The sequence below is a fragment of the Podarcis filfolensis genome (genome assembly GCF_964270895.1).
Source record: "Podarcis filfolensis genome assembly, chromosome: 17".
Classification (NCBI taxonomy): domain Eukaryota; kingdom Metazoa; phylum Chordata; class Lepidosauria; order Squamata; family Lacertidae; genus Podarcis; species Podarcis filfolensis.
The window spans coordinates 37,439,400-37,462,050 of record NC_139621.1 but is presented as its reverse complement, the minus strand read 5'-3'; the positions used below and the strand labels follow the sequence as shown (position 1 = coordinate 37,462,050).

The window sequence follows — 22,651 nt, the reverse complement described above, 5'->3', positions numbered from 1 at the left end:
AGTTGAGAGCGAGGCTCATTTTAAAATGAGGAGGTTTTACTTTGGCCCCCATCTGCACTATACGTTTAAAGCAGTATGATGCCACTTTAAACTGTCATGGCTCCTCCCAAAGAATCCTGGGAAATGTGGTTTGTGAACGGTGCTGAGAGCTGTCAGGAGGCCCCTGTTCCCTTAAGAGCTACAATTCTCAGAGTGGTTTAAGTGTTAATCCATCTTCTCGGGGGGCTCTGAGAACTGTACCCCTGTGAGGGGAATAGTGGTCTGGGTGGCGCTGTGGGTTAAACCACAGAGCCTAGGACTTGCCGATCAGAAGGTCGGCAGTTCGAATCCCCGCAACGGAGTGAGCTCCCGTTGCTCGGTCCCTGCTCCTGCCAACCAGCAGTTCGAAAGCACGTCAAAGTGCAAGTAGATAAATAGGTACCGCTCTGGCGGGAAGGTAAACGGCATTTCCGTGCACTGCTCTGGTTCGCCAGAAGCGGCTTAGTCATGATGGCCACATGACCCGGAAGCTGTCTGTGGACAAACGCCGGCTCCCTTGCCCTATAGAGCGAGATGAGCACCGCAACCCCAGAGTTGTCCACGAGTGGACCTAATGGTCAGGGGTACCTTTACCTTTACCTTTAACCACGCTCCTAGCAGACTTAAAAAACTACAGTTCCCAGGATTCTTTGGGGAAAGCCATGAGTGTTTAAAGAGGTGTGATACTGCTTTAGATGTATAGTGCAGCTGAGGTCCGTGTCAAGGCAAGCTATCTTACTTCTAGCAACTACAAGAAGTTACAAGAACAATGTAAGAAAGGGGAAAGTGAAATAAAACCATATTCCAGTCACCCGTCTCTCCTAACTTCCCGGAGGTACCTATACATATGAATCTGCACATGCAAATCGGCATCATGGGCCTATGCCATGAGTCCTTTAAGTATCTAGCAACGCGCACACATACTATTACATATCCCTCAACTGTCCTGTTTTCAGCGGGACATCCTGGAATTATATAAGCCAGGGACATCCAACTCCCAAGAGACTGCGATTTACTCCCAGAATGAAAAGCTGGCAGTGATCTACCCATTTTTTTGGGGGGGGGGGTAGGGAGGAACCAAACTTGTTGACCTTTTTTTAGGGGGGCAGGTAAAATTGTTGAGCTTTTTTGGGGGAGCCAAGTCAAATTGGCTGACCTCTTTTTAGGGGAGAAAGTCACTCACCAGAAGATCACAGTGATAACTCCGTCTCCCACTTTTGCGATCGTGCGTGAGTGAAGGACGGGGGAGGAGGCGGGGCCAGATGTTCTCTCCCCCGCCAACCTGTAGAGGAAAAAGAGACCATGACTGACCACTAGCTGTCAACCAGTCAATCACGGTCAACCGGTTGAACATCCCTGATATAAGCCATTGGATCCTGGAACATCCGATTTTTCAGTCCAGCACTCTGGCGCGAGTCAACTGGCTCCCGCAAGAGCTCTGGACCGAAAAACGAGTGTCAGCGGGATGTTGGAGGGTATGCTATTGCAGGCAGCCTGTTTCAGAATGCTCTCCCCATGAAGGCCCGCCTGGTGCCTTCCTTATACATCTTTAAGCACCTGGCGAAAACATTCCTCTTCAACCAAGCCTTTGGCTGATGTCCTTTTAAATGCATTTGTGGGAAGGAGGGTTATGGGTTTGTTTTGTTATTGTTTTTATTGTGTATTTTGTGTTTTTCTCTTGTGTTTTTATGCTGTGAACCACCCTGATATCTTCAGATCAAGGGTGGTATACAAATTTAATAAATAATAATAAAGAAATACCAGTGTACACCGGCGGACGAGAGCCTTCCTTTCAACAGCATGTAGTTGGCCTGTGTGTAGGGAAAAGGAAAGATCTGTGTGCGTAAGGGAACACCTGTTCCTGGGGGGGGGGCTGTTGTAGGCTATGTTTCATCAGACTCCATTTCCCATTCCCTCTGACCATTGACCATGCTGGCCCGGGGCTGATGGGGGCCCAACAAGATCTGGGAAGGGCCACAAGGTTAGCTAGCCCTGCTGCTATTCTCACCAGCGAAATGTTGGGAGGCTAGATCTCCCGATGGTTTTTGTAGCAGGTGGTGTTCCTCTTACTTCCAGATATCATAAATGCCTAGTCCCAGGAACATGTTTGGATCTGCAGCTCCCGACACACCCCGAAACACACCCCAGGAGTCTGGTTTTACCTGCTGCCAGCTCACGCAAAGAGATGAAGTAATTTGGGCACTCCTGCTGTTTTCCCTAAGGAGTTTAGACCAGAAAATGCAGCTCTCCAACACAACATGGGACTCCGCTGGTCAGCGACTGGACTGGCTCTGGGGCTGAGAGAACATAGCAGGTAGGTAGATCTGAATTTTGACTTCACAGGGAAGCAGGCAGAAGTATTCAGAGGGGCCCATAGCTAATATAGCAGCCTTAGCAGAGCTCCCAGACCTTGACTGGTTCTCGGTTTTGCAGGGCTCTGAGGAAGCCTCCCTTGTTGTGAAGGTCGCTCCCGCTCATTATGGGACATCACAAATTAACCGGCAGCCATGTTTTCATCCCCCAAAGCCAGGTCTTCACTTCTGGCTGACATGATGTGTTGTGTGTGTGTGTTTTAGAAATATTTTGTTCTAGAAGACTTGTGGTGGGAGTTCTGCCGCTGTGGTTTCTTTGCAAGTGCTGCAATGAAGCGGCTGCGTAAGTAGGTCACATCCACACGGTACAGTAAAAGCTTTGAGAGGCACGGCATTCTCCCAAGGAATCCTGGGAGCTGTAGTTTGTTAAGGGCGCCCTCAAAAACTCTCAGCACCCTTAGCAAACTACAGCTCCCAGAAATCTCTGAGGGAAGCCACGGCTCTTAAAGAGGTATAACGGGACACCATAAGTACAAAACTTGCCTCAGCAACGAATCCACAAAGTGGCCTAAGGGAACCCACTCTTCTCTAGCATCCCTTCTCCGACAAATCTTAGCCAAGCTTTCAGGGAAGTTGTAAAGGAGCCAGTAAGAGTTTTTAAAATCATGAGGGATATGGAGATATTTCCCCCCCCTCCTCTCTCGTAATACTAAGGTAAAGGTAAAGGGACCACTGACCATTAGGTCCAGTCGTGACTGGGGTTGCGGCGCACATCTTGCTTTACTGGCCAAGGGAGCTGGCATACAGCTTCCGGGTCATGTGGCCAGCAGGACTAAGCCGCTTCCGGCGAACCAGAGCAGCACACGGAAACGCCGTTTACTTTCCCGCCAGAGCGGTACCTATTTATCTACTTGCACTTTGACGTGCTTTCGAACTGCTAGGTGGGCAGGAGCAGGGACCGAGCAACGGGAGCTCACCCCGTTGCGGGGATTCGAACCACCGACCTTCTGATCGGCAAGTCCTAGGCTCTGTGGTTTAACCCACACCGTCACCCGCGTCCCCTCATAATACTAGAATGGTGTAAAATGTGTTGGCAGTAGCCTCAGCCCAGGCCAGAGAAATAAGAAAGAATTTCTTCACAGTGTTCAGAGTTCTATTATTAGCTTATTGAATTCACTGCCACAAGATGTGATACTGGCTGCTAGCAGACTTCCACTTGCAACGCCGCTTTCCCCCCAGGGAAACCCGATCTTTAGTGCTCAATCGGAGCAAATGTCCCTCAGGTTTCCTCTGAGTTGATGTTTGCCCCTATTTAAAGAGTGGTTTTCCCTAGGAAAGGAGTGAAGAAAAGCGCTCAGACCCATTATTTCTAGGCACAGGACACAAGGAAGTGGGGTGTGCCCTTTGTCGCTGCTTTCTTCCAGTGTTTTCAAACCTGGGACTCCAGATGATGTTGGACTACATCCATAGATAGCAGGACCACTGGTCAGGGATGATGGGAGTCGTAGTCCAACCACGTGTGGGGACTCAAGTTTGAGAAACATGGCTTGAGAAATTGTGCCACATATTAATGCAGAGCAGGTCTGACAAGGACCAGTAGAAATGATAACTAAATGGGAATGCTGGGATCAGAAGTAAAAGTAAAGGTAAAGGGACCTTTGACCACTAGGTCCAGTCGTGACCGACTCTGGGGTTGTGGCGCTCATCTCGCTTTATTGGCCGAGGGAGCCGGCGTACAGCTTCCGGGTCATGTGGCCAGCATGACTAAGCCACTTTTGGTGAACCAGAGCAGCACACGAAAATGCCGTTTACCTTCCCGCCGGAGCGGTACCTATTTATCTACTTGCACTTTGACATGCTTTCGAACTGCTAGGTTGGCAGGAGCAGGGACCGAGCAACGGGAGCTCACCCCATCATGGGGATTCGAACTGCTGACCTTCTGATCGGCAAGCCCTATCCTCTGTGGTTTAGACGCCACCCACGTCCCCTGTTTAGGATAGTAGCAAAGCATATATTGAATAAGCATTATCCTTCCTTCACTCACACTAGTGAAGTGATGTAGCAGAGCCGATTCCCCTCAATATAGCTGGAAGCTAATTTGCAGATTCGTTTGAATCTCTTAGTTAGGTTTATTTCATGGTGTCCCCATTCAAACTGCTAGGTTGGCAGGAGCAGGGACCGAGCAACAGGAGCTCACCCCATTGCGGAGATTCGAACCACTGACCTTCTGATCGGCAAGTCCTAGGCTCAGTGGTTTAACCCACAGCACCACCCGTGTAGTGTACCTCCAAACACCAGGAGCTGGGTGAGATGAGCGCCGAAACCCCAGAGTCGGTCACGACTGGACCTAATGGTCAGGGGTCCCCTTTACCATTACCTTATAGGACACCTTGGTCTGATTCAACAGGGACATTCCTAAGGGTTCAGAACACTTGAAATGTGGAATTATTATTACTGTTCCTACTACTACTATTGCTACACCTTCCTTATATCACCTGTACCGCCAACACCCCTGTGTCTGACTGTTCCTGCTTCCTTGTGAGTGTCCATGGCAGTTTTTCTGGCTGTTTTTAGCCATGCACCTGCCAGCTTCTCCCCTTCCACGCTTCTTGAAAAGGGCTTGAAATTCAGAAGAACAAAGATCCCAGCAACGAGGGATCGGGAGAAAAGGGGCACGGCTCCGAAAGCAAAGGCACTAAAACGAAATTGGATGAGATCACTGGCTGGGAGGCCTTTGTTATCCCCTCAGGATTTATGGGTGGCAGGGACACATATATATCCCCTGGGGTGTCACCCTCTGAATGAGGAGCCAGTGTCAGCAGAAAAAGAAACATACGGAGACTGAGAAAGACAAACAAGGGCAGAGAAGGAAGGTCCTACAGGCCGAGGCTGCGGAGAGGAAGACAAAAGGGAACGAGTTGCTCCCAGCCCATGCCCGATAAATCTCGGTTATGGGAAGTCCTAACTGTGACTCCCCCCCTCAGGGTAGCTTTCCCTGCTGTGAAGACTCTGAGCAACGGTTCTATTAAGCAGTTGTAGACCCTGGATGTACACATGACCTTATGGAGAGCTCCTCTTTAAACAGCCGTTATGTGTTGTTCATAATAATAATAATAGTAAAAAAATATTATTTATACCCCGCCCATCTGGCTGGGTTTCCCCAGCCACTCTGGACAGCTCCCAACAGAATATTAAAAACATGATAAAACATCAAACATTAAAAACTTCCCTAAACAGGGCTGCCTTCAGGTAGAAAAGTCAGGTAGTTGTTTATCGCTTTGACATCTGGTGGGAGGGCGTTCCACAGGGCGGGTGCCACTACCGAGAAGGCCCTCTGCCTGGTTCCCTGTAGCCTCACTTCTCACAGTGAGGGAATCACCAGAAGGCCCTCGGAGCTGGACCTCAACGAACATTTCTCTTCTCCCTCACCACCACCCCATGTTAGAGGCACAAAGGCACAGGTTGCCAACCCTGATTTTTAAAATAGTAATAACAGATTGCTTATACTCATAGCTGTCAACTGTCCCTTATTTGGCGGGAAACTCCCTTATCCCAGCGCCGTGTCCTGCTTGATGTCCCTTAAATTTTCCGGGTTTCAAAGGAAGCAGCTCCTCTTCCTCCCTCCCTGCCAGCCAGGGAGGAGGGAGGCTCCAACTGTGTTGCTTGGCTGCGTTGCTCACCCAATAAGGAGTCTAAGAACGACTGGGGGGTGGAGCTTGCATGCCTTGTGCCGATCAAATCAGCCGCGTTGCCTGGGGACTCGCCTTTGCTCAGCGCTTCCCAGCGGAGAGATGACGGTGGTTTTCCTTGCTGCATCCCCTTTGCCGGGTTGCTGCGCTGTGGGAACCACTGCTTGAGGCTTCATTTGGCTGCTGGCTGACTAAAATCCCTTATTTTGGCTGCTGATCCCTTATTTTCGAGGCTGCTGGTCCCTTGTTTTCAAATCTGTAAGTTGACAGCTATGCTTATACTACACCAGAACAATAAGGTGCAAGAAGGAATCATAGGATCATAGAGTCGGAAGGAAACCTGAGGGTCATCAATCCATTGCAATGCACGAATCCTGCACACAGCCAACCCTGGCTGGACTCGAACCACCAACCTTCTGGTTGTAATAAAGTAATAAAGTAAGCATCTGTCATCATAGACAAGCCCAGACGGCAACCCTGTGATGATAAAAATCATTTTAAAAATGAGAAGGAAGGAAGGCTGTTGTGGTCAGCACCAGTATTTTGTTTCATTCTAATCTGATGCAATTATATAACTTCAAATCTGCACGGCTACTTTTGTTTGGGTACGGACTGTTCCTCATTAATTCTGCCCTATCTCCAGTGCACTGCCTCTCTGCAAAATGTCTGCCCACAGGGCAGCGTGAAAAGCATCTCTCCATGTGTCCTTGCTGTTTGAACTTGGTGCATGGATTGTATGGCCAATAAGGCAATCTTGGCAAGGCCAGACCATCAGGTAGAGGTGACTTGCTTCTTCAGTTTATTTATAATATCCCCTCTTCCAAACAGTGGAAGGCAGCGTACGTGCTCACATACGGTCTGTTTTATCCTCACAACAGCCCAGGGGAGGTTAGCCTCAGAGACGGTAGCCAGCCCAAGGTCACCCAGTAATCTGGGGTAGGGAACCAGAAGCCTCATCAGCCCTGGTCATTTGCCATGCTGGCTGCAGAGTCCAACAGAATCCGAAGGGCCACAAGTTCCCCACCCCTGCAGTTAGTTTTGTTGGTGGTTGTGAAGTTTATAGAGGTATTTTTGTAGAATCATAGAACTGGAAGGGACCACAAGGGTCATCTAGTCCAACCCCCTGCAATGCAAGGATCTTTCTGCCCAACGTGGGTCTCGAACCCACAACCCTGAGATTAAGTGTCTTGTGCTCTATTAATAATAATAATAATTTATTATTTGTACCCCGCCCATCTGGCTGGGTTTCCTCAGCCACTCTGGGCGGCTTCCAACAAAGATTAAAAATACATTAAAATGTCACACATTAAAAACTTCCCTAAACAGGGCTGCCTTCAGATGCCTTTTAAAAGTAGGATAGTTGCTTATTTCCTTGACATCTGATGGGAGGGTGTTCCACAGGGCGGGCGCCACTACCGGGAAGGCCCTCTGCCTGGTTCCCTGTAGCTTTGCTTCTTGCAGTGAGGGAACCGCCAGGAGGCCCTTGGAGCTGAACCTCAGTGTCTGGGCTGAACGATGGGGGTGGAGACGCTCCTTCAGATATACTGGGCTGAGGCCATTTAGGGCTTTAAAGGTCAGCACCAACACTTTGAATTGTGCTCAGAAACATACTGGGAGCCAATGTAGGTCTTTCAAGACTGGTGTTATGTGGTCTCGGCGGCTGCCCCCAGTCACCAGTCTGACTGCCGCATTCTGGATTAGTTGTAGTTTCGGGGTCACTTTTAAAGGTGGCCCCACGTAGAGTGCATTGCAGTAGTCCAAGCGGGAGATAACTAGAGCATGCACCACTCTGGCGAGACAGTCCGCAGGCAGTTGGGTCTCATCCTGCGTACCAGATAGAGCTGGGAGACAGCTGCCCTGGACACAGAATTGACCTGCGCCTCCATGGACAGCTGTGAGTCCAAAATGACTCCCAGGCTGCGCACCTTCAAGGGCACAGTTACCCCATTCAGGACCAGGGAGTCCTCCACACCAGCCCTCCCCCTATTGAATGCTCAAAGCCTAACCACTGCACCATTTGGGGCCTCTATCATTCTCTAGAGACAATGGAAAGCCCCTTTGGGGTCAAAGTCAAACAGCTGTGTTGGCAGCACCAAAGTGACCTCCCCGGTGGGCACACCTGGACAGTGTGCATGGAGGTTCTGGGCTGCCCAGATGTCCCTTGCTGATGGGGTCCAAAGGAAAGCAGGGAAATGCATTTGACACCAGCTTGGCCTCAGGAGTTGCCGGAAGGAGGCATAGAAGGCGCCATCCAACCACCCGAGAAGCTCCAGTCTGAATTTCTTCCACAAGTTTTAGGATCAGAGTTTTCCTTCTTCTAGATGGGCTACCTTCTCAGGTTGACGAGCCCCATCTGCCCCCATCCACCCTTTTTCTGCCTCAGGCGTCAAAATGTCTTGGGATTCTCTGGCTCTCACTACGAAGGAGAGAAGGCAATCTCTGGGTGTTTTAGACCCAGGACAACCGTGGTTTTAACACAAAAATCAGCACCTTTTCTAGCCGGAAAAGGCAACGCAAAGGCTGGAGGACTGGTGTGATGTGCTCTGCATGACACACCCATCTGACAAACCCTCAACTTCCTTTCAGCCCTGCGAGCCTGAACTCCGATGTGATAGCTACTGGCTAATGATTAATTTCCTTGCCTTGCTCTGCACTTTCTGCACAGGGTAGAGTAGACGTTCTGAGGAAGTGCAAGAGAAGAAAAGTAAAAAGCTAGCAAAAGCACCACTAGCCCACTTCCTTATTTGTCGCGTTCTTCTCACCACAAAACTACTGCGGCGGGCAGAGGATGATACTTTTTCTTCTTGCTTGTCTGAGGAGCCTGTCATGGCTTATCAGCTGTTGGAACCAAAGTTCATATGTTGTTATCAATGGCAAGTTGTGTCACAGACACATGATGGCCGGGAAATGGGATTGAAGCAAGAACAAGAGCAATTTCCGTAAAAGAAGGAATGAAAGTGAGAGAATGTCCGGACGGTGAAGTCCATGGAGCTAGATTTCCCACCTAACCTGAGGTCCTCGCTTGCTTCTGATCTGCCTTTGACTTCCGCTGGTGAGGTGAAATTCCTTCAGTTGCTGTGGACATTCAGCCGAGGATGTCAGAAACCTCAAGCCTGTAATTCCTCCAGATAACGAGAGGTAAAAGACACTGGGAGAGTGGAGTAGGGAGATGAGGTTAAATGCTGGTGATTGTGGTGGTAGCCATAAAAGTGTTTTGTTATCTGTCGGTTAGCCGGCTGACTGAAAAACCTCCTCAGTCTGGCCTGCTTTCTTTTCCCAAGAGAAAAACTGCTCAGAAAAAATACAGGGTGGCTCATAGGACTAGCCTGATGTTAGCCCTGTGACAAAGTTCAATGCCACGATCTGAAAATCTCCCCCTGCTAATTTCTGCACATCAAGCATTTGTTGAAGGCCATGTTTGGCGCATGAGCTGTGCTTACTCAGTGGTGGTGAAAGCATACTCAGAAACATTGAAAAGAGATTAAACTGAGATATGGTTATGACGGCCTGAAATGGTGTCCTCAGACAGTGTTCCTACATTTACTTTTGGAAGATCTTCTTCTGTGCTTCTAAAAGAAGAGTGATAAGCAGAAATTCAGCAGCTACAGCTTCTTCATCACTGCATTTCCATTCTAGGGAATTCGCATCTGCTGAATTTCTGCCTGTCATGCAACTATTAAAGGCACAAGAAATCAGACAGAACAAAATATAGCAATGTTTTCCTATTCCTTCCTTGGCAATTTAGACAGTCAGGTGTTTTTCTTTTACAGTACTTATCTGCTGAGTGATTTTTATTCTGCTTTTAAAAGCAAACCCCTTGCAAGACAGCTACAATATAAGAGTTAAGATTAAGAACATCATACAATTAAGAATCCACAAAACAGCATCATGTTAAAGCTGAGAGAACCAGTGCCAGCATTTTTTAACTGGCAGAATAAAAGGTTTTAGACTTTGTATTTATTTATTAAGACTACTTTATTAGAGAAAGAACTTTTGCAGTATGGGTAAGCATTGCTGAAGGATCTTGGCCATGTGAATAATAATGCTATAATAATTTATAATACTATATCAAATTCCACTTGTATATAAATGAGCTGGATGGTTTTTAGTATGAAGGAATACTTGCTAAGGAGAGGTGTGTTGCTATGATGCCTTTGAAAACCCATTGGAGGCGGTGGTATGTGTATCTTTCATTTCTTGATCTAAATGGAATTTTACCAATTTCCTCAAAAACTGGAAATGAAAGTGGCCAGGTTGTTTTCGGCTTCAGTTCGGTACCCTATCTAGCAAAGTCTCTGGGCACCTTCCATAGAAACACAAGGTAAAACTGAAAAGCGTCCCTTTGGAATTTGCTGTGACACTTTGGGCAGATCTATCTACAGGACAATTTCAAAATGGTTTCAAAGCCCATGTTCCTCCACTGAAATTGGCTGCCTCCTGTAGCTGCTTTTCATTTTTGAAAAAATGTTGGGAGACTGTTCACATGCCCCAAATATTGTTGCTGTTGTTGTTTAGTCGTTTAGTTGTGTCCGACTCTTCGTGACCCCATGGACCAGAGCACGCCAGGCACTCCTGTCTTCCACTGCCTCCCGCAGTTTGGTCAAACTCATGTTCGTAACTTCGAGAACACTGTCCCACCATCTCGTCCTCTGTCGTCCCCTTCTCCTTGTGCCCTCCATCTTTCCCAACATCAGGGTCTTTTCCAGGGAGTCTTCTCTTCTCATGAGGTGGCCAAAGTCTTGGAGCCTCAGCTTCAGGATCTGTCCTTCCAGTGAGCACTCAGGGCTGATTTCCTTCAGAATAGATAGGTTTGATCTTCTTGCAGTCCATGGGACTCTCAAGAGTCTCCTCCAGCACCATAATTCAAAAGCATCAATTCTTCTGTGATCAGCCTTCTTTATGGTCCAGCTCTCACTTCCATACATCACTACTGGGAAAACCATAGCTTTTACTATACTGACCTTTGTTGGCAAGGTGATGTTTCTGCTTTTTAAGATGCTGTCTAGGTTTGCCATTGCTTTTCTCCCAAGAAGCAGGCATCTTTTAATTTCGTGGCTGCTGTCACCATCTGCAGTGATCATGGAGCCCAAGAGAGTAAAATCTCTCACTGCCTCCATTTCTTCCCCTTCTATTTGCCAGGAGGTGGTCCCAAATATAGCACCTGATTTTGCCCTAAGAAAAAGGCTAAGAACAGGGATGGGATCTCCAGATTGCGATGGACTCCAGTTCTCATCCAGTCTGGTCATTGGTCAGATAGCATGGGAGTCGTAGACCAATGACACCTTGCGGCACAAGTCTAACTACTGTCATGGGAAAGTGCCTTATACTGACGTTTGGTCCATCTATCTCAGTATTGTTGATATGGACATGCAATGGTTCTTCAGGGTCAGGCAAGGGTCCTACCTGGAGATTCCAGGGATTAAAGGACCTTCTGTATGCAAAACAGATGCTCTTCCACTGAGCCCTTCCTGTAAAGGTGCAAGTCCTAGCTGCCTGGCCATTGGCACTTTGACTGACAGCCTAATTTAATTTCAAACTGGATGTATCCACCAGGACAACCCTGGGTCTGGAACCCTAAGCACCCCTAATTCCAGCTCCCAGCATTCCCTCGTAAGAGGGGATAGTTATTATAATTAGTGTTGAGGCTATGCTCACCGGAAAACAAAAGCAACAAAACCAGGCTGATTTGGGGGTATTCTCTCTCGCCTCCCCTAAGAGCTCGTCCACATTTACCTTTTGCCTTCTGCTTTCTACTTACAGGTCCTCCCTTTTCGAAGCATATTATTATTATAATTATCATCATCATCATTATTATTTTGTGTCACTACTTTCCCCAGGAATACCTGCTCTTTAATGCTGAATGGCAATTTGTGTTTTCTGTGGATTGCCAAGAGCTTTAAAGAGCGGGTTTTTGTGGGGAGAGTGGCAGCGCAAAAAAATTTTAATTTGATTTTTTTAAATGCAAATCCCTAAACTACACATACACACACACACACTTGGACACAGACCAGAAAAACATGGATCTGTGCCTAGAAATTGCAGTGGAAAATTGGTGTGGATGAGCCCTAAGATCTACTGCTGCTTCTGTTATGCTTTGAAAGATTCTCTCTGTTTTCCCACACATAAATTAATGTCTGAAGTGTGGCGGTGGGCAGAAAACCACAGAAACTACTCTCCTAACTGGATAGGGGAGTAGTTTTTCTCATCGCAGAAGTAGCCGCTGCCATTTTTGATGTGCCCCCGTTACAGTTGTGAGCAATTAATTACAGGAATTTACTTGTAAAGTTTAAGAAAGACGTCAGCTAATTTTATTTGGGAACCAAAGGGTAAAAGCATAAGTAGAACAGGAAAAGTGACAAGCACTTAGAGCAGGCCGACTGCTCTCTGCTACCTTCATAGGTTGTTGTTGACATCTGTCTGTCTCAGGAGACAACTGAGGAGTGCACCTTTGGGGGGTGAAGTCAAACCATTGGAGAGTTACAGCGCCTGCTGTGGCTGTAGAGACCGATACAGGAGAGACATGTTTTGTTGCAACTGGGGCAGATGAAGGTGTCTAGTTGTGCTGTTGCAGATGTACCATGGCATTTCTTCTCTCTGCGCTCCTCCCAACCGTCATTCCTCCTCTGGCCACTGCTGTGGATACACAATCTGACTGTCTGTCTCCAGGCATTATGGTCATCTGCAAGGGATTCCTACTGGGTGGGGTTGATGTTGCCAGTCTTCATGTCACATTTGCAGACATTTTTACAATACAGAGTTGGTCCTCCAACAGGCCTGGTGCCTGAAACCAGCTCTCTGTAGAGCATGGGTCAGCAAACTAAGGTCTGCTGGCCACATCAGGCCCAATTGCCTTCTGGATCCGGCCCGCGGACGGTCCGGGAATCACCGCGTGGATCGCCAGCACACGCATTCTTTCCCTCTCCCTCCCACACACAGCGGCGGCGCCTCCTCCCTCCCTCCTCCTGGCTTCTCCCTGCCCTGCCTAGAGGAGGAAGGGGGCTGGGCTTTGTTGGTGCCAGCAGCAGCAGCAGCAGCAGCAGCAGCACTCGAGTGGCCGCCATTTTAAGCAGCCTCTCTCCAGAGCCCTTTCGCATGCTGCTCATCATCCCGCTGCTGCCTCAAACCAGCCCCTGTCAGCCCCTGCTGCTCGCAAGACACAGGTAAGTAGCCACCGGGGCTCGTGGTGCTCTTGCATCATTATTTTCCCCAAAAAAAGTATAGTATGGCCCTCCACAAGGTCTGAGGGACAGTGGACCGGCCCCCTGCTGAAAAAGTTTGCTGACCCCTGCCGTTGAGCATGTCCTTGGGGATCCTGACATCTTGCATTCTGTGGGCATGACCTTTACTTGAACAGATTGTATTCACTAGGAAGGCCCAACAGACAGGAAATTTATAGAGCCGTTCCACACTCCACAGTAGTCAGTTAACATTTGCACAGAATCTTTCATGCAGCACAATCCTAAACATATCTACTCAGAGAAATTGGTTTCACTGAGTTCAATGCGGCTTGCTCCTAGGTAGATAGGCATAGGATTGCAATCTGCCCTCTCTACCACCTGTGCATTTTCTCAGATAATCCGAAAAGGCTCTCCACTCTTCCACAAACATTTATTCTTTTTGGTCTCCTGTTTTAAAACTATTAGACTATATGGAGGTGGTAAAATTAACGGCAAAAATAATAACTTTAAGCATATTGGATTACCTCCATTTAGGTTCTGGCTGTTCTTTATTGCTTCATCCTCTGCCACCCTGCGCACTCTTTGCGTTTCTCAAAAATTTTGGTTACATGCCTAGAATGTAGTTCCTTACAGTGACAAGCAGTGGAGGAAATGAGGCGGTTCCTGTTCCATTAATAGTTGCAAGTAAGAGGGGATTCCTTTAGCTGCAGTTTGTCAGGGCAGACAAACTGAGAAAAACCTGTGCCTTCCCAAATTCTGTGCTATGATTAAAAGTACAGTAGCCCTGGCCTCTCTTCCACCTGACCACCCTAGAACAGGGGCATGAAAATGTGCCCACAGAGCTGTGAGATCACACGGAGGCTTCTTTTCCCCACGACCATCAGCAAAAATAAAGGATGCAGAGGCGTTTGCTGACAAAAGTTGGTTCAGAAGTTCAGCCCTGTAGAGGCTTGCTGGGACACTGAACCTCTTCAGGAGTCGGGGTACCAATTAAAATAGGCCATCCCAGGAAGCTAAAGGATCCAGATGGTTTCTGGATGACTCCTGGGAATTTTCGTCCCACCTGGGATGCTGTCAAAGCCATGGTGGACCTCTGGAATGGAGAAATGACTCAGGCTCACCGAATGGGTGTGCTTGTTTCATCAGTTTCATCAGTAGCCAGGAGCGCTTTTGCACAGCTGAAGGTAGTGCATCAGCTGCACTCCTTTCTGAAAGTGACGCATGCTTTAGTTACATCTTATTTGTAATATGGAGAAAGTCTCTGGGAGTTAAACCCTGAGGAAATATCGGTACATGCTGCCTTGCAGGACACCTTCTGGAGAAGAAAAGGCTAAGACTTAATTGCTTTGCTTTCCTTTGGACCCCATCAGCTGAGAAGAGGATCTTGTTGTCTGGGTAGCCCAGGAATTCAAGACGCAATGCCCAGGCTTGCCCCCGGGGAGGTCACTAAGTGGTTTAGCTTCACCCCTGGAGGTGCACTCCATTTCCTCTTGAGATAGATGGATGTCAAGTCCGGGGCCGGATTTAGGTTTGATGAGGCCTTAAGCTACTGAAGGTAATGGGACCCCTTATATGTCCAGCTGTCCTTTGTCAACAACAAATTGTCGTTGGTTTTTGTGTGTGTTGAATATATGCTATATGGTAATTTATGGACCTAATAGGTCCATACACAACACAAAACAAAATTCTGTTGCTGTATGTAGTCTTTATTTTATTTGTTTTTTATCTTATATTTTGGAAATGTACATCCAGTTGTTTTTTCCTTTAAATTTTTTTGGGGCCCCCAAGAGAGTAGGGCCCTAAGCTATAGCTTGCTTAGCTTATACGTAAATCTACTGCAATGCGCTCTATGTGGGGCTACCTTTGAAGGTGACCCGGAAACTACAACTAATCCAGAATGCAGCAGCTAGATTGGTGTCTGGGAGCGGCCGCCGAGACCATATAACACCGGTCTTGAAAGACCTATACTGGCTCCCAGTACGTTTCCGAGCATAATTCAAAGTGTTGGTGCTGACCTTTAAAGCCCTAAACAGCCTCGGTCCAGTATACCTGAAGGAGCGTCTCCACCTCCATCGTTCTGCCCGGACACTGAAGTCCAGCACTGAGGGCCTTCTGGCGGTTCCCTCGCTGCGAGAAGCCAAGTTACAGGGAACCAGGCAGAGGGCCTTCTTGGTAGTGGCACCCGCCCTGTGGGACGCCCTCCGACCAGATGTCAAAGAGAACAACAACTACTAGACTTTTAGAAGACATCTAAAGGCAGCCCTGTTTAGGGAAGCTTTTAATGCTTAATATTTTGGTGTTTTGTTGGAAGCCGCCCAGAGTGATTGGGGAAACCCAGCCAGGCGGGGTATAAATAATAAACTATATTATTATTATTATTATTATTATTATTATTATTATTATTAATCCAGCACTGGTGCCAACAACAATAGGAACAACAGCTCCGCAGGCCTAGCTTTGAATAGTGTTTGGAAACTTCAGCTAGCAGCCAAACTATTGACCAGGGCTGGTTATAAGGGGCATGTGACTCCCTTGTTACTTCTTTGTTACCACAGCTTCAATGGCTACCAGTCTGTTATTGGACACAATTCAGAGTTCTGGTTCTGACCCACAAAGCCTTACACAGCTTGGGAGCAAGTGATCAGACAGACCACATTCTCCCATATGAGCCAACTAGAGTTGTTGTTTTTAAAATGTTTTATTGATTTCAGTACATAACAGAACAAAACAAATACAAGAAAGAAATCATAGCCCCCAACCCCAGCCAAAGTAAAGTCCATCTTTCAATCGTCCATGTTTTCCATATCCGTTCTGGAAAATATCTGTTATCTCAAGGTTTCTCTCCATTGGCATTCATGTGTGGAGGCTGGTTGTGTTCTTTTGTGGTTGCATATGTTAAAAAACTGTACGAAACTACATCTGAGTGGGCAGTCTAAGAGTTTATATGTGCAGTCAATTGTTCCATGCATGCTAAAAGCTAAAGCTGTTGGTACTGCACCTGGTTTCTAATTTACTGGAGGCAGGGGCTTTCCAGAACTTTGCAGCTGTCAATCCTGCAGCAGTAACTATGAATAAGAGCAATTTCCTATGAAGTAATCCAAGTTCTTCTCTAGAAGAGAGCCAGTGTGGTGCAGTGGTTAAGAACGGTAGTCTCGTAATCTGGTGAACTGGGTTCACGTCTCCGCTCCTCCACATGCAGCTGCTGGGTGACCTTGGGCCAGTCACACTTCTCTGAAGTCTCTCAGCCCCACTCACCTCACAGAGTCTTTGTTGTGGGGGAAGAAGGGAAAGGAGAATGTTAGCCGCTTTGAGACTCCTTAAGGGGAGTGAAAGGTGGGATATCAAATCCAAACTCTTCTTCTTCTATATAGGGAAAGAAGAGCCATTTGAGGTTTCATAGGAATTTGTTGGGCTGTCATCATGCTAGCTCTTCAATGACTTCCTTCCAGAACGATCGGAAGAATTGAGGAGCTTGATTCCACATGTGGACATACTTTCCTGTCTCCCCACATCCCCCCCAGCACACGGCAGAGTTAGATGAAGCTATTTGACTTAGGCTGTGGGGTGGCATCTGCGTAGGATTTTCAACTATTTTTCTCCGATACACGCAGAAATCTGTTTGAATGTTGTTGGGTTGTATGGGGGGGGTTTGCACCAAATTGTAGCCCATTAAGCAGTATTAATTTTTCGCCTAGATCTTTTCCCCATAATTGATTTAGGGTATGACACAGATCCCCATGTTTCTCGTTTTTAATTAATGTTTTGTGATTAACAGAGATTTGTTTGAACACAACATGCGAGGAGCGTTTGAAAGGGCTCCTGTGTTTTGGAGACAATGTATTTGTACCCTGTGATTGTAACTTCCTCACTGCCTCAAGGAAGGGCCTGCCAAAGCAACAGCTGGTGGAGAATAATGATAAAAAGGAAAAGGAAATCTACTAATCTAAGTGCACGGTCAAGTAGGGGAAGTCTATCCAGTAAGATAAGAGGTCACAAACCATAATAATGCTCGATATCAGGCTAGGGCAGCTTCCCCAAGCTTGGATTTCCACAATGAAGTGTGCCATTTCTTTTTTAAAAGTCTAGTATTTTAATTGTTATGTATTCAGTGGTCTGTGTTTGCCTGAGCTTGAGTCCGGACTAAGGATTCGGAGCTCCTGTGTTCTGATTTGATACATGATGTCCAATCACAGAACATTTCAGGATTTGGCCCTCTGCCATTGGCCCTTGAACTCTGAGTCGTGATTCGCAGCTTGGGAGTTTAGACAGCCAATCACGTTGGGAGTGGGAGTGGCCCAGGCCTTCAGAAATGTATATAAGCAGTTGCTTTGCCTGTTTCCCAGTTATGTAGTTCAGTAAAGGTTCTTGCTGTTATCGCTGTGTCTTGCCTCATGGGAACTCACCTACACTTCATTAATGGTTTACTTACTATTTTCTCCCACTTCAACAAAAGCTTAATTCCGACACCCAGACACAGCCAATGAATCTTACCTCTTTCTGTCAAAAACGAGCAGAATCGGAAGTCATAATTTGAAGTGAAACTGCAGGCTGTGGTTTGTGCATGCAGTGTTGACATGCTCTCTGAATTGAGTCAATATTTATGAAAAAAAGTCAAAGGAATTCATTATCTGATAGTTCAACCCCACCCAAAAAACCTTGAGGATGTTATGTGGTATTCTCGGTGATGGCAACACCCTGTTATCAGAACCTGGAGAAGCAAAAAGAGGGACCCACCCCTACCATGAGTTTTTCCTGATGGGTGAAGAGAGGTAGGGACACGGGTGGTGCTGTGGGTTAAACCACAGAGCCTAGGACTTGCCGATCAGAAGGTTGGCGGTTTGAATCCCCGCAACAGGGTGAGCTCCCATTGCTTGGTCCCTGCTCCTGCCAACCTAGTAGTTCGAAAGCACATCAAAGTGCAAGTAGATAAATAGGTACTGCTCCGGCGGGAAGGTAAACGGCGTTTCTGTGCGCTGCTCTGGTTTGCCAGAAGCGGCTTAGTCATGCTGGCCACATGACCTGGAAGCTGTCTGCGGACAAACGCCGGCTCCCTCGGCCAATAAAGCGAGATGAGCACCACAACCCCAGAGTCGGTCACGACTGGACTGGTCAGGGGTCCCTTTACCTTTACCTTTACCTTTAAAGAGAGGTAGGGACAGGGTTAAGTACTCCCTCCTCTGTGTAGTTAACTATTAAATTAGCTGTTAAAAGCAGAGAGGAAAATCTGGAGAAACCTTGTGCCCTTTCTGAATATTTTCATAACAACATGCTGTATCTATCTACCCGTTGCCGTTTCCTTTCTCCTTACGTGCATTTCTCTCCCACCCCTGTGACTGAATTCCTCACTTTTCTTGATGTGAGTATGCTACAGTTAATAACTATATTTTTCGTTCTCTTCCAGGCTCATCATTCTGTACGATCATGAATGGTGTCGACCTTCCCGTCTCTGACAGTTCCTGGGGCCTGGAGGCTTAAGTAGGAATGCTGGGAAGAGAACCATCTAGCAGCAGCAACTGCTAGAAATGAAATAAAGAAATGATCACCAACTTGAGAATTGCGCACCCTTTCCTTTGAAGGAGATTGTCTCCAAGCACCCTGAACGGCAGGACTGAGGCCCTCAGATGCTTCACAGGCATGTCATCGGCCAATGTCACCCCGATCGTGATTTGCAAGGACCACAGTGCCAACCACCGGCTGCACCTGATCGGCTACAGCCTGATCTTCACCGCAGGTTTGCTGCTCAATGTGGCCGCTATCTGGATCTTCTTGAACTACCTGAAACTCAAGTCGGTGGTGAGCATCTACATGCTTAACTTGGCCGCGAGCGACCTCCTGTTCACCATTTCTTTGCCCTTCCGTATCTACTACTATTCCATGGAGCAGTGGCCCTTTAAAGAATTCCTCTGCCAGGTCTCGGGCTCTGTCTTCCAAATCAACATGTACGGTAGCTGCCTCTTCCTGATGTGCATCAACTTGGACCGCTATGTGGCAATTGTCCACCCCCTTCGCTGGCGCCACCTCCGGCGCCCCAGACTGGCTCGGATTGTCTGTCTTGTGGTCTGGGTGCTTATTCTGGTAGGCTCTATTCCTGTGGCTTATGTCCACAAATCCACTTCCTGTGTCAAAGACAGGACGACCATCACTCTTTGCTTCGAGAACTTCAGCGAGGGCCTGTGGCAGAAAGAGCTCCTCCCCTTGATCATCCTGGCGGAGATCCTTGGCTTTCTTCTGCCCCTGACCTCTGTTTCCTACTGCTCGGTCCGAATTTTCCAGAAACTGTGCCAGGCTGGTGGGATGCAGAGCCTGCGCCAACGGAAGACGCTTCGCATGCTAGTGGCCAACCTGGTCATCTTCATTATCTGCTTTGTGCCCTACAACGTCGTTCTGGCAGCGTACGGGCTGATAAAAGCCCAGCTGATCAAGACCGACGTGCAAATGAAGGATTCGGTACGGCAGGCCCTGGTCATCACGGTGATATTGGCCAGCATGAACTGCACTCTGGACCCCCTGATCTATTACTTCAACACAGAGGGCTTCCGAAACACTTTAAATAAACTGAGGAGGGCGCAAGCTTGGGACTCTGAAATGGGAACACTTCAGAATCGAGTAACGGAAAGTAAGTCCTACCAGGCAACAAGCACCAAGCGAGGATTCCCAGTCCAAACCTTACTCCTCCCCTACGAGGGCTTGCCATTTGTTCCCCCTAAGATATTTTTGAACAGCCCCATTGAAGATTCGGAAATATAAGCACGGGGGATGGGCTCTCCGACTGATGATTACTGCAAGAAGTGCTTGCTAGGAATTTCTGAATGATAAACAGAGGGGCGGGGGATGCGATGAAACAAAACTGTAAAGGGGGTAAAGCCTCTTAGAACATGGATGTTTGGAGATGGTTTCGGACCTATAGGGAGTGTGTTTACATGACCACGGTAATCTGTTTCTACACCCTAGGCATTGTCTTCTTCTTTAGCGATCACTCGTAGGTGAGTAAGATTGTCTTCCATAAACATGGTTTTAACTGACTGGGGAGGCCAATTCTGGATCCACATGTCCGGACAGGAGTTGATCATTGTGCCTTCCTCTTAGCATGTTTCTCCCTTTTGTCCTGAGTTTGAGCATCTTCAAAGCCCATGACACCTTTGGTCAAGGCTGTTCTCCAACTGGAGCGCTCGGAGGCCAGTGTTTCCCAGTTGTCGGTGTTTATACTACATTTTTAAATATTTGCCTTGAGAGAGTCTTTAAACCTCTTTTGTTGACCACCAGCATTACGCTTTCCATTTTTAAGTTCGGAATAGAGTAGTTGCTTTGGAAGACGATAATCAGGTATCCGTACAACACGACCAGTCCAAAGAAGTTGATGTTGAAGAATCATTGCTTTGACACTGGTGGTCTTTGCTTCTTCCAGTACACTGGCATTAGTTCGCTTGTCTTCCCAAGTGATGTGTAAAAATTTTCAGAGACACTGTTGCTGGAATATTTCGAGGAGTTGGAGATGGCATTTATAAGTGGTCTGCAAGCATACAGTAAGGTTGGTAGTACAATAGCTTTGTAAACAAGCATTTTGGTTTCCCTGCAAAAGTCCCAGTCCTCAAACACTCTGCACTTCAACTGGGAGAAAGCTGCACTCGCAGAGCTCAGGCGATGCTGGCCTAGGCATTGTACATCATGTACAACCCAAGAAACAGGCCCTGTGGTGAACTAAGGCTGTAAACACACAGCAACTTAAAGTGGATTGGATGCATCTCACATGTAACTTGTGTTCTTCTCACCCACATGGCATCCCACACTATCCCCCATTCTCACTTGGATTTTCCCAATCCATAATGCGGTAAGGAAATAAAATCGCATGTTACACAGCTGCCAACTACTGAAGCACATTGTGTGGATGGCGTTTCATTTCGTTTTTACTCGTGTGGTGTGATATGTGCATATATTTGCAATGCAGGCTTCTGGCGATGGTGGCAGTGGTGACTGTGATGGTACTTTTATTGCACCACTGTACATGATGAGCAAAAAGGAAAGGGAAAAAGCACAGGTCCCTGCTTTGAGGATTTTACAAGCCAAATTTCAGCAGTTGCAGCGACAACAAACAGGAAAGCCTGTGTCACAAGGGATCGATGTGATTAAAAGCATTTGTGATTCCTTTGGCTTAGTTTTAATTGAAGGATAAAGACTAAGGGCTTAAGCCAGACTCCATGGGGAAAAGGGGGGTTGAAGGGGGGGTGATGGGAGACTAAAGGTGCTCTCGGACAGAGTTTAGTATTGCATGCAGGTCATTCGGGTTTTGCAAATGGATTGTAACCAGCAGGTTCCCCACCACCAATGTATTGGTGGGAAGGGTTAATGTAGAAGAAATGGAACAGAGAGGCATGGAGACTGGCATTTTGAAACCACTGACATCATATAGACACTACATTTGGTGCACCGATCCCACAACGAAGTGCAGTATACATACGTGTAAGGATTCCAAGGGATTGCTCGAGAACAAGCAGGCAAACACCTCCCTGCTCGGCAGTGAAGCCTTGCTTTTTATGAAAAAATAAACTTTGTCTGTCCGGAGCGCCACTCTCCCGTGGCTGGCTCATTCACTGGCAGAATCTGTGAGTGGGCATGGCTTAAACTTACCCCAGCAATTTCTTGCAGCCCAGTCTGCGCCTCCCCTCTCAGCGCGAAAGCTTAATGCGCAGGGAGGGTGTGGGTAACGGAGGACCTCTCCCCTCCCTGCTTTGCCCAGGCAAGGTGTCCTGGTACCACCTCGCCTCCTCCAAGCCCTGAAGCTCCTCTCCACTGGAGGCGTGGTTACTCTCCTCTGAGGAGGAGCTGCTTCCCACGATCTTTGGGGGCTCTCTGTAATCCATTCGGCTTTTCCTCTCTCCCTTCTGAACCGATGGCAGTTCCCTGACAATACGCATCTTGGCTAACATTGTGTGAACATGGATTAAAAACTCAGGACTTGAAATGCATTGGATGCACGTTCGGTATTTACTGAGCATGCATCCATTCATCTGTTTGCAGGGACAACCTTCTCGTAGAATATTGCAGAGTTGGACAGGGCCACACAAGGGTCATCTAGTCCAACCCGCTGCAATGCAGGAATCTTTTGCCCAACATGGGGCTCAAATTCAAGACCCTGAAGTTAAGCGTCTCATGCTGTACCCTCCGAGCTATTCCACATCCTCCCCATGTATCAAGCAAGCATTATCCCACATTTCCCGGTGCATTTTCCTGTCACTTTCCCTATTGGAAAAATTCCTTGGCGGGCAGAGGGCAGAAATGTTACGCAAGACTCCAAATCAATTTAAATTGCACAACCTGAATTTGCTGGTATGTGAATGAATCCCATCTGAAAACACAAGGTAGAAGTGCACATTCTTCATTCCAATTTGCAATCCTCCAGTTGATTGTGATAAAATCAACGATGATGTAGCCACCAACAGACAACTGTGTGTGGTCC

The 22,651-nt window shown here is 47.5% G+C and overlaps 1 protein-coding gene across 3 annotated transcripts; it reads left to right on the top strand.

Annotated features, from left to right (window-relative positions):
• The first annotated feature begins 2,178 nt into the window (after positions 1 to 2,178).
• LPAR5 (lysophosphatidic acid receptor 5) lies at positions 2,179 to 21,069 on the top strand. 3 transcript variants are annotated; one of them, XM_083593787.1, is made up of 2 exons: positions 2,179 to 2,332; positions 18,599 to 21,069. In XM_083593787.1, exon 2 carries the CDS (start codon positions 18,832 to 18,834, stop codon positions 19,942 to 19,944), a length of 1,113 nt encoding a protein of 370 aa, XP_083449913.1. In that variant the 5' UTR covers positions 2,179 to 2,332; positions 18,599 to 18,831; the 3' UTR covers positions 19,945 to 21,069. The 3 variants fall into 3 exon arrangements, with proteins under 3 accessions (XP_083449913.1, XP_083449914.1, XP_083449915.1); XM_083593788.1 differs by lacking the exon at positions 2,179 to 2,332 and adding an exon at positions 8,687 to 9,157; XM_083593789.1 differs by lacking the exon at positions 2,179 to 2,332 and adding an exon at positions 8,772 to 9,071.
• The last annotated feature ends 1,582 nt before the right edge of the window (positions 21,070 to 22,651 follow it).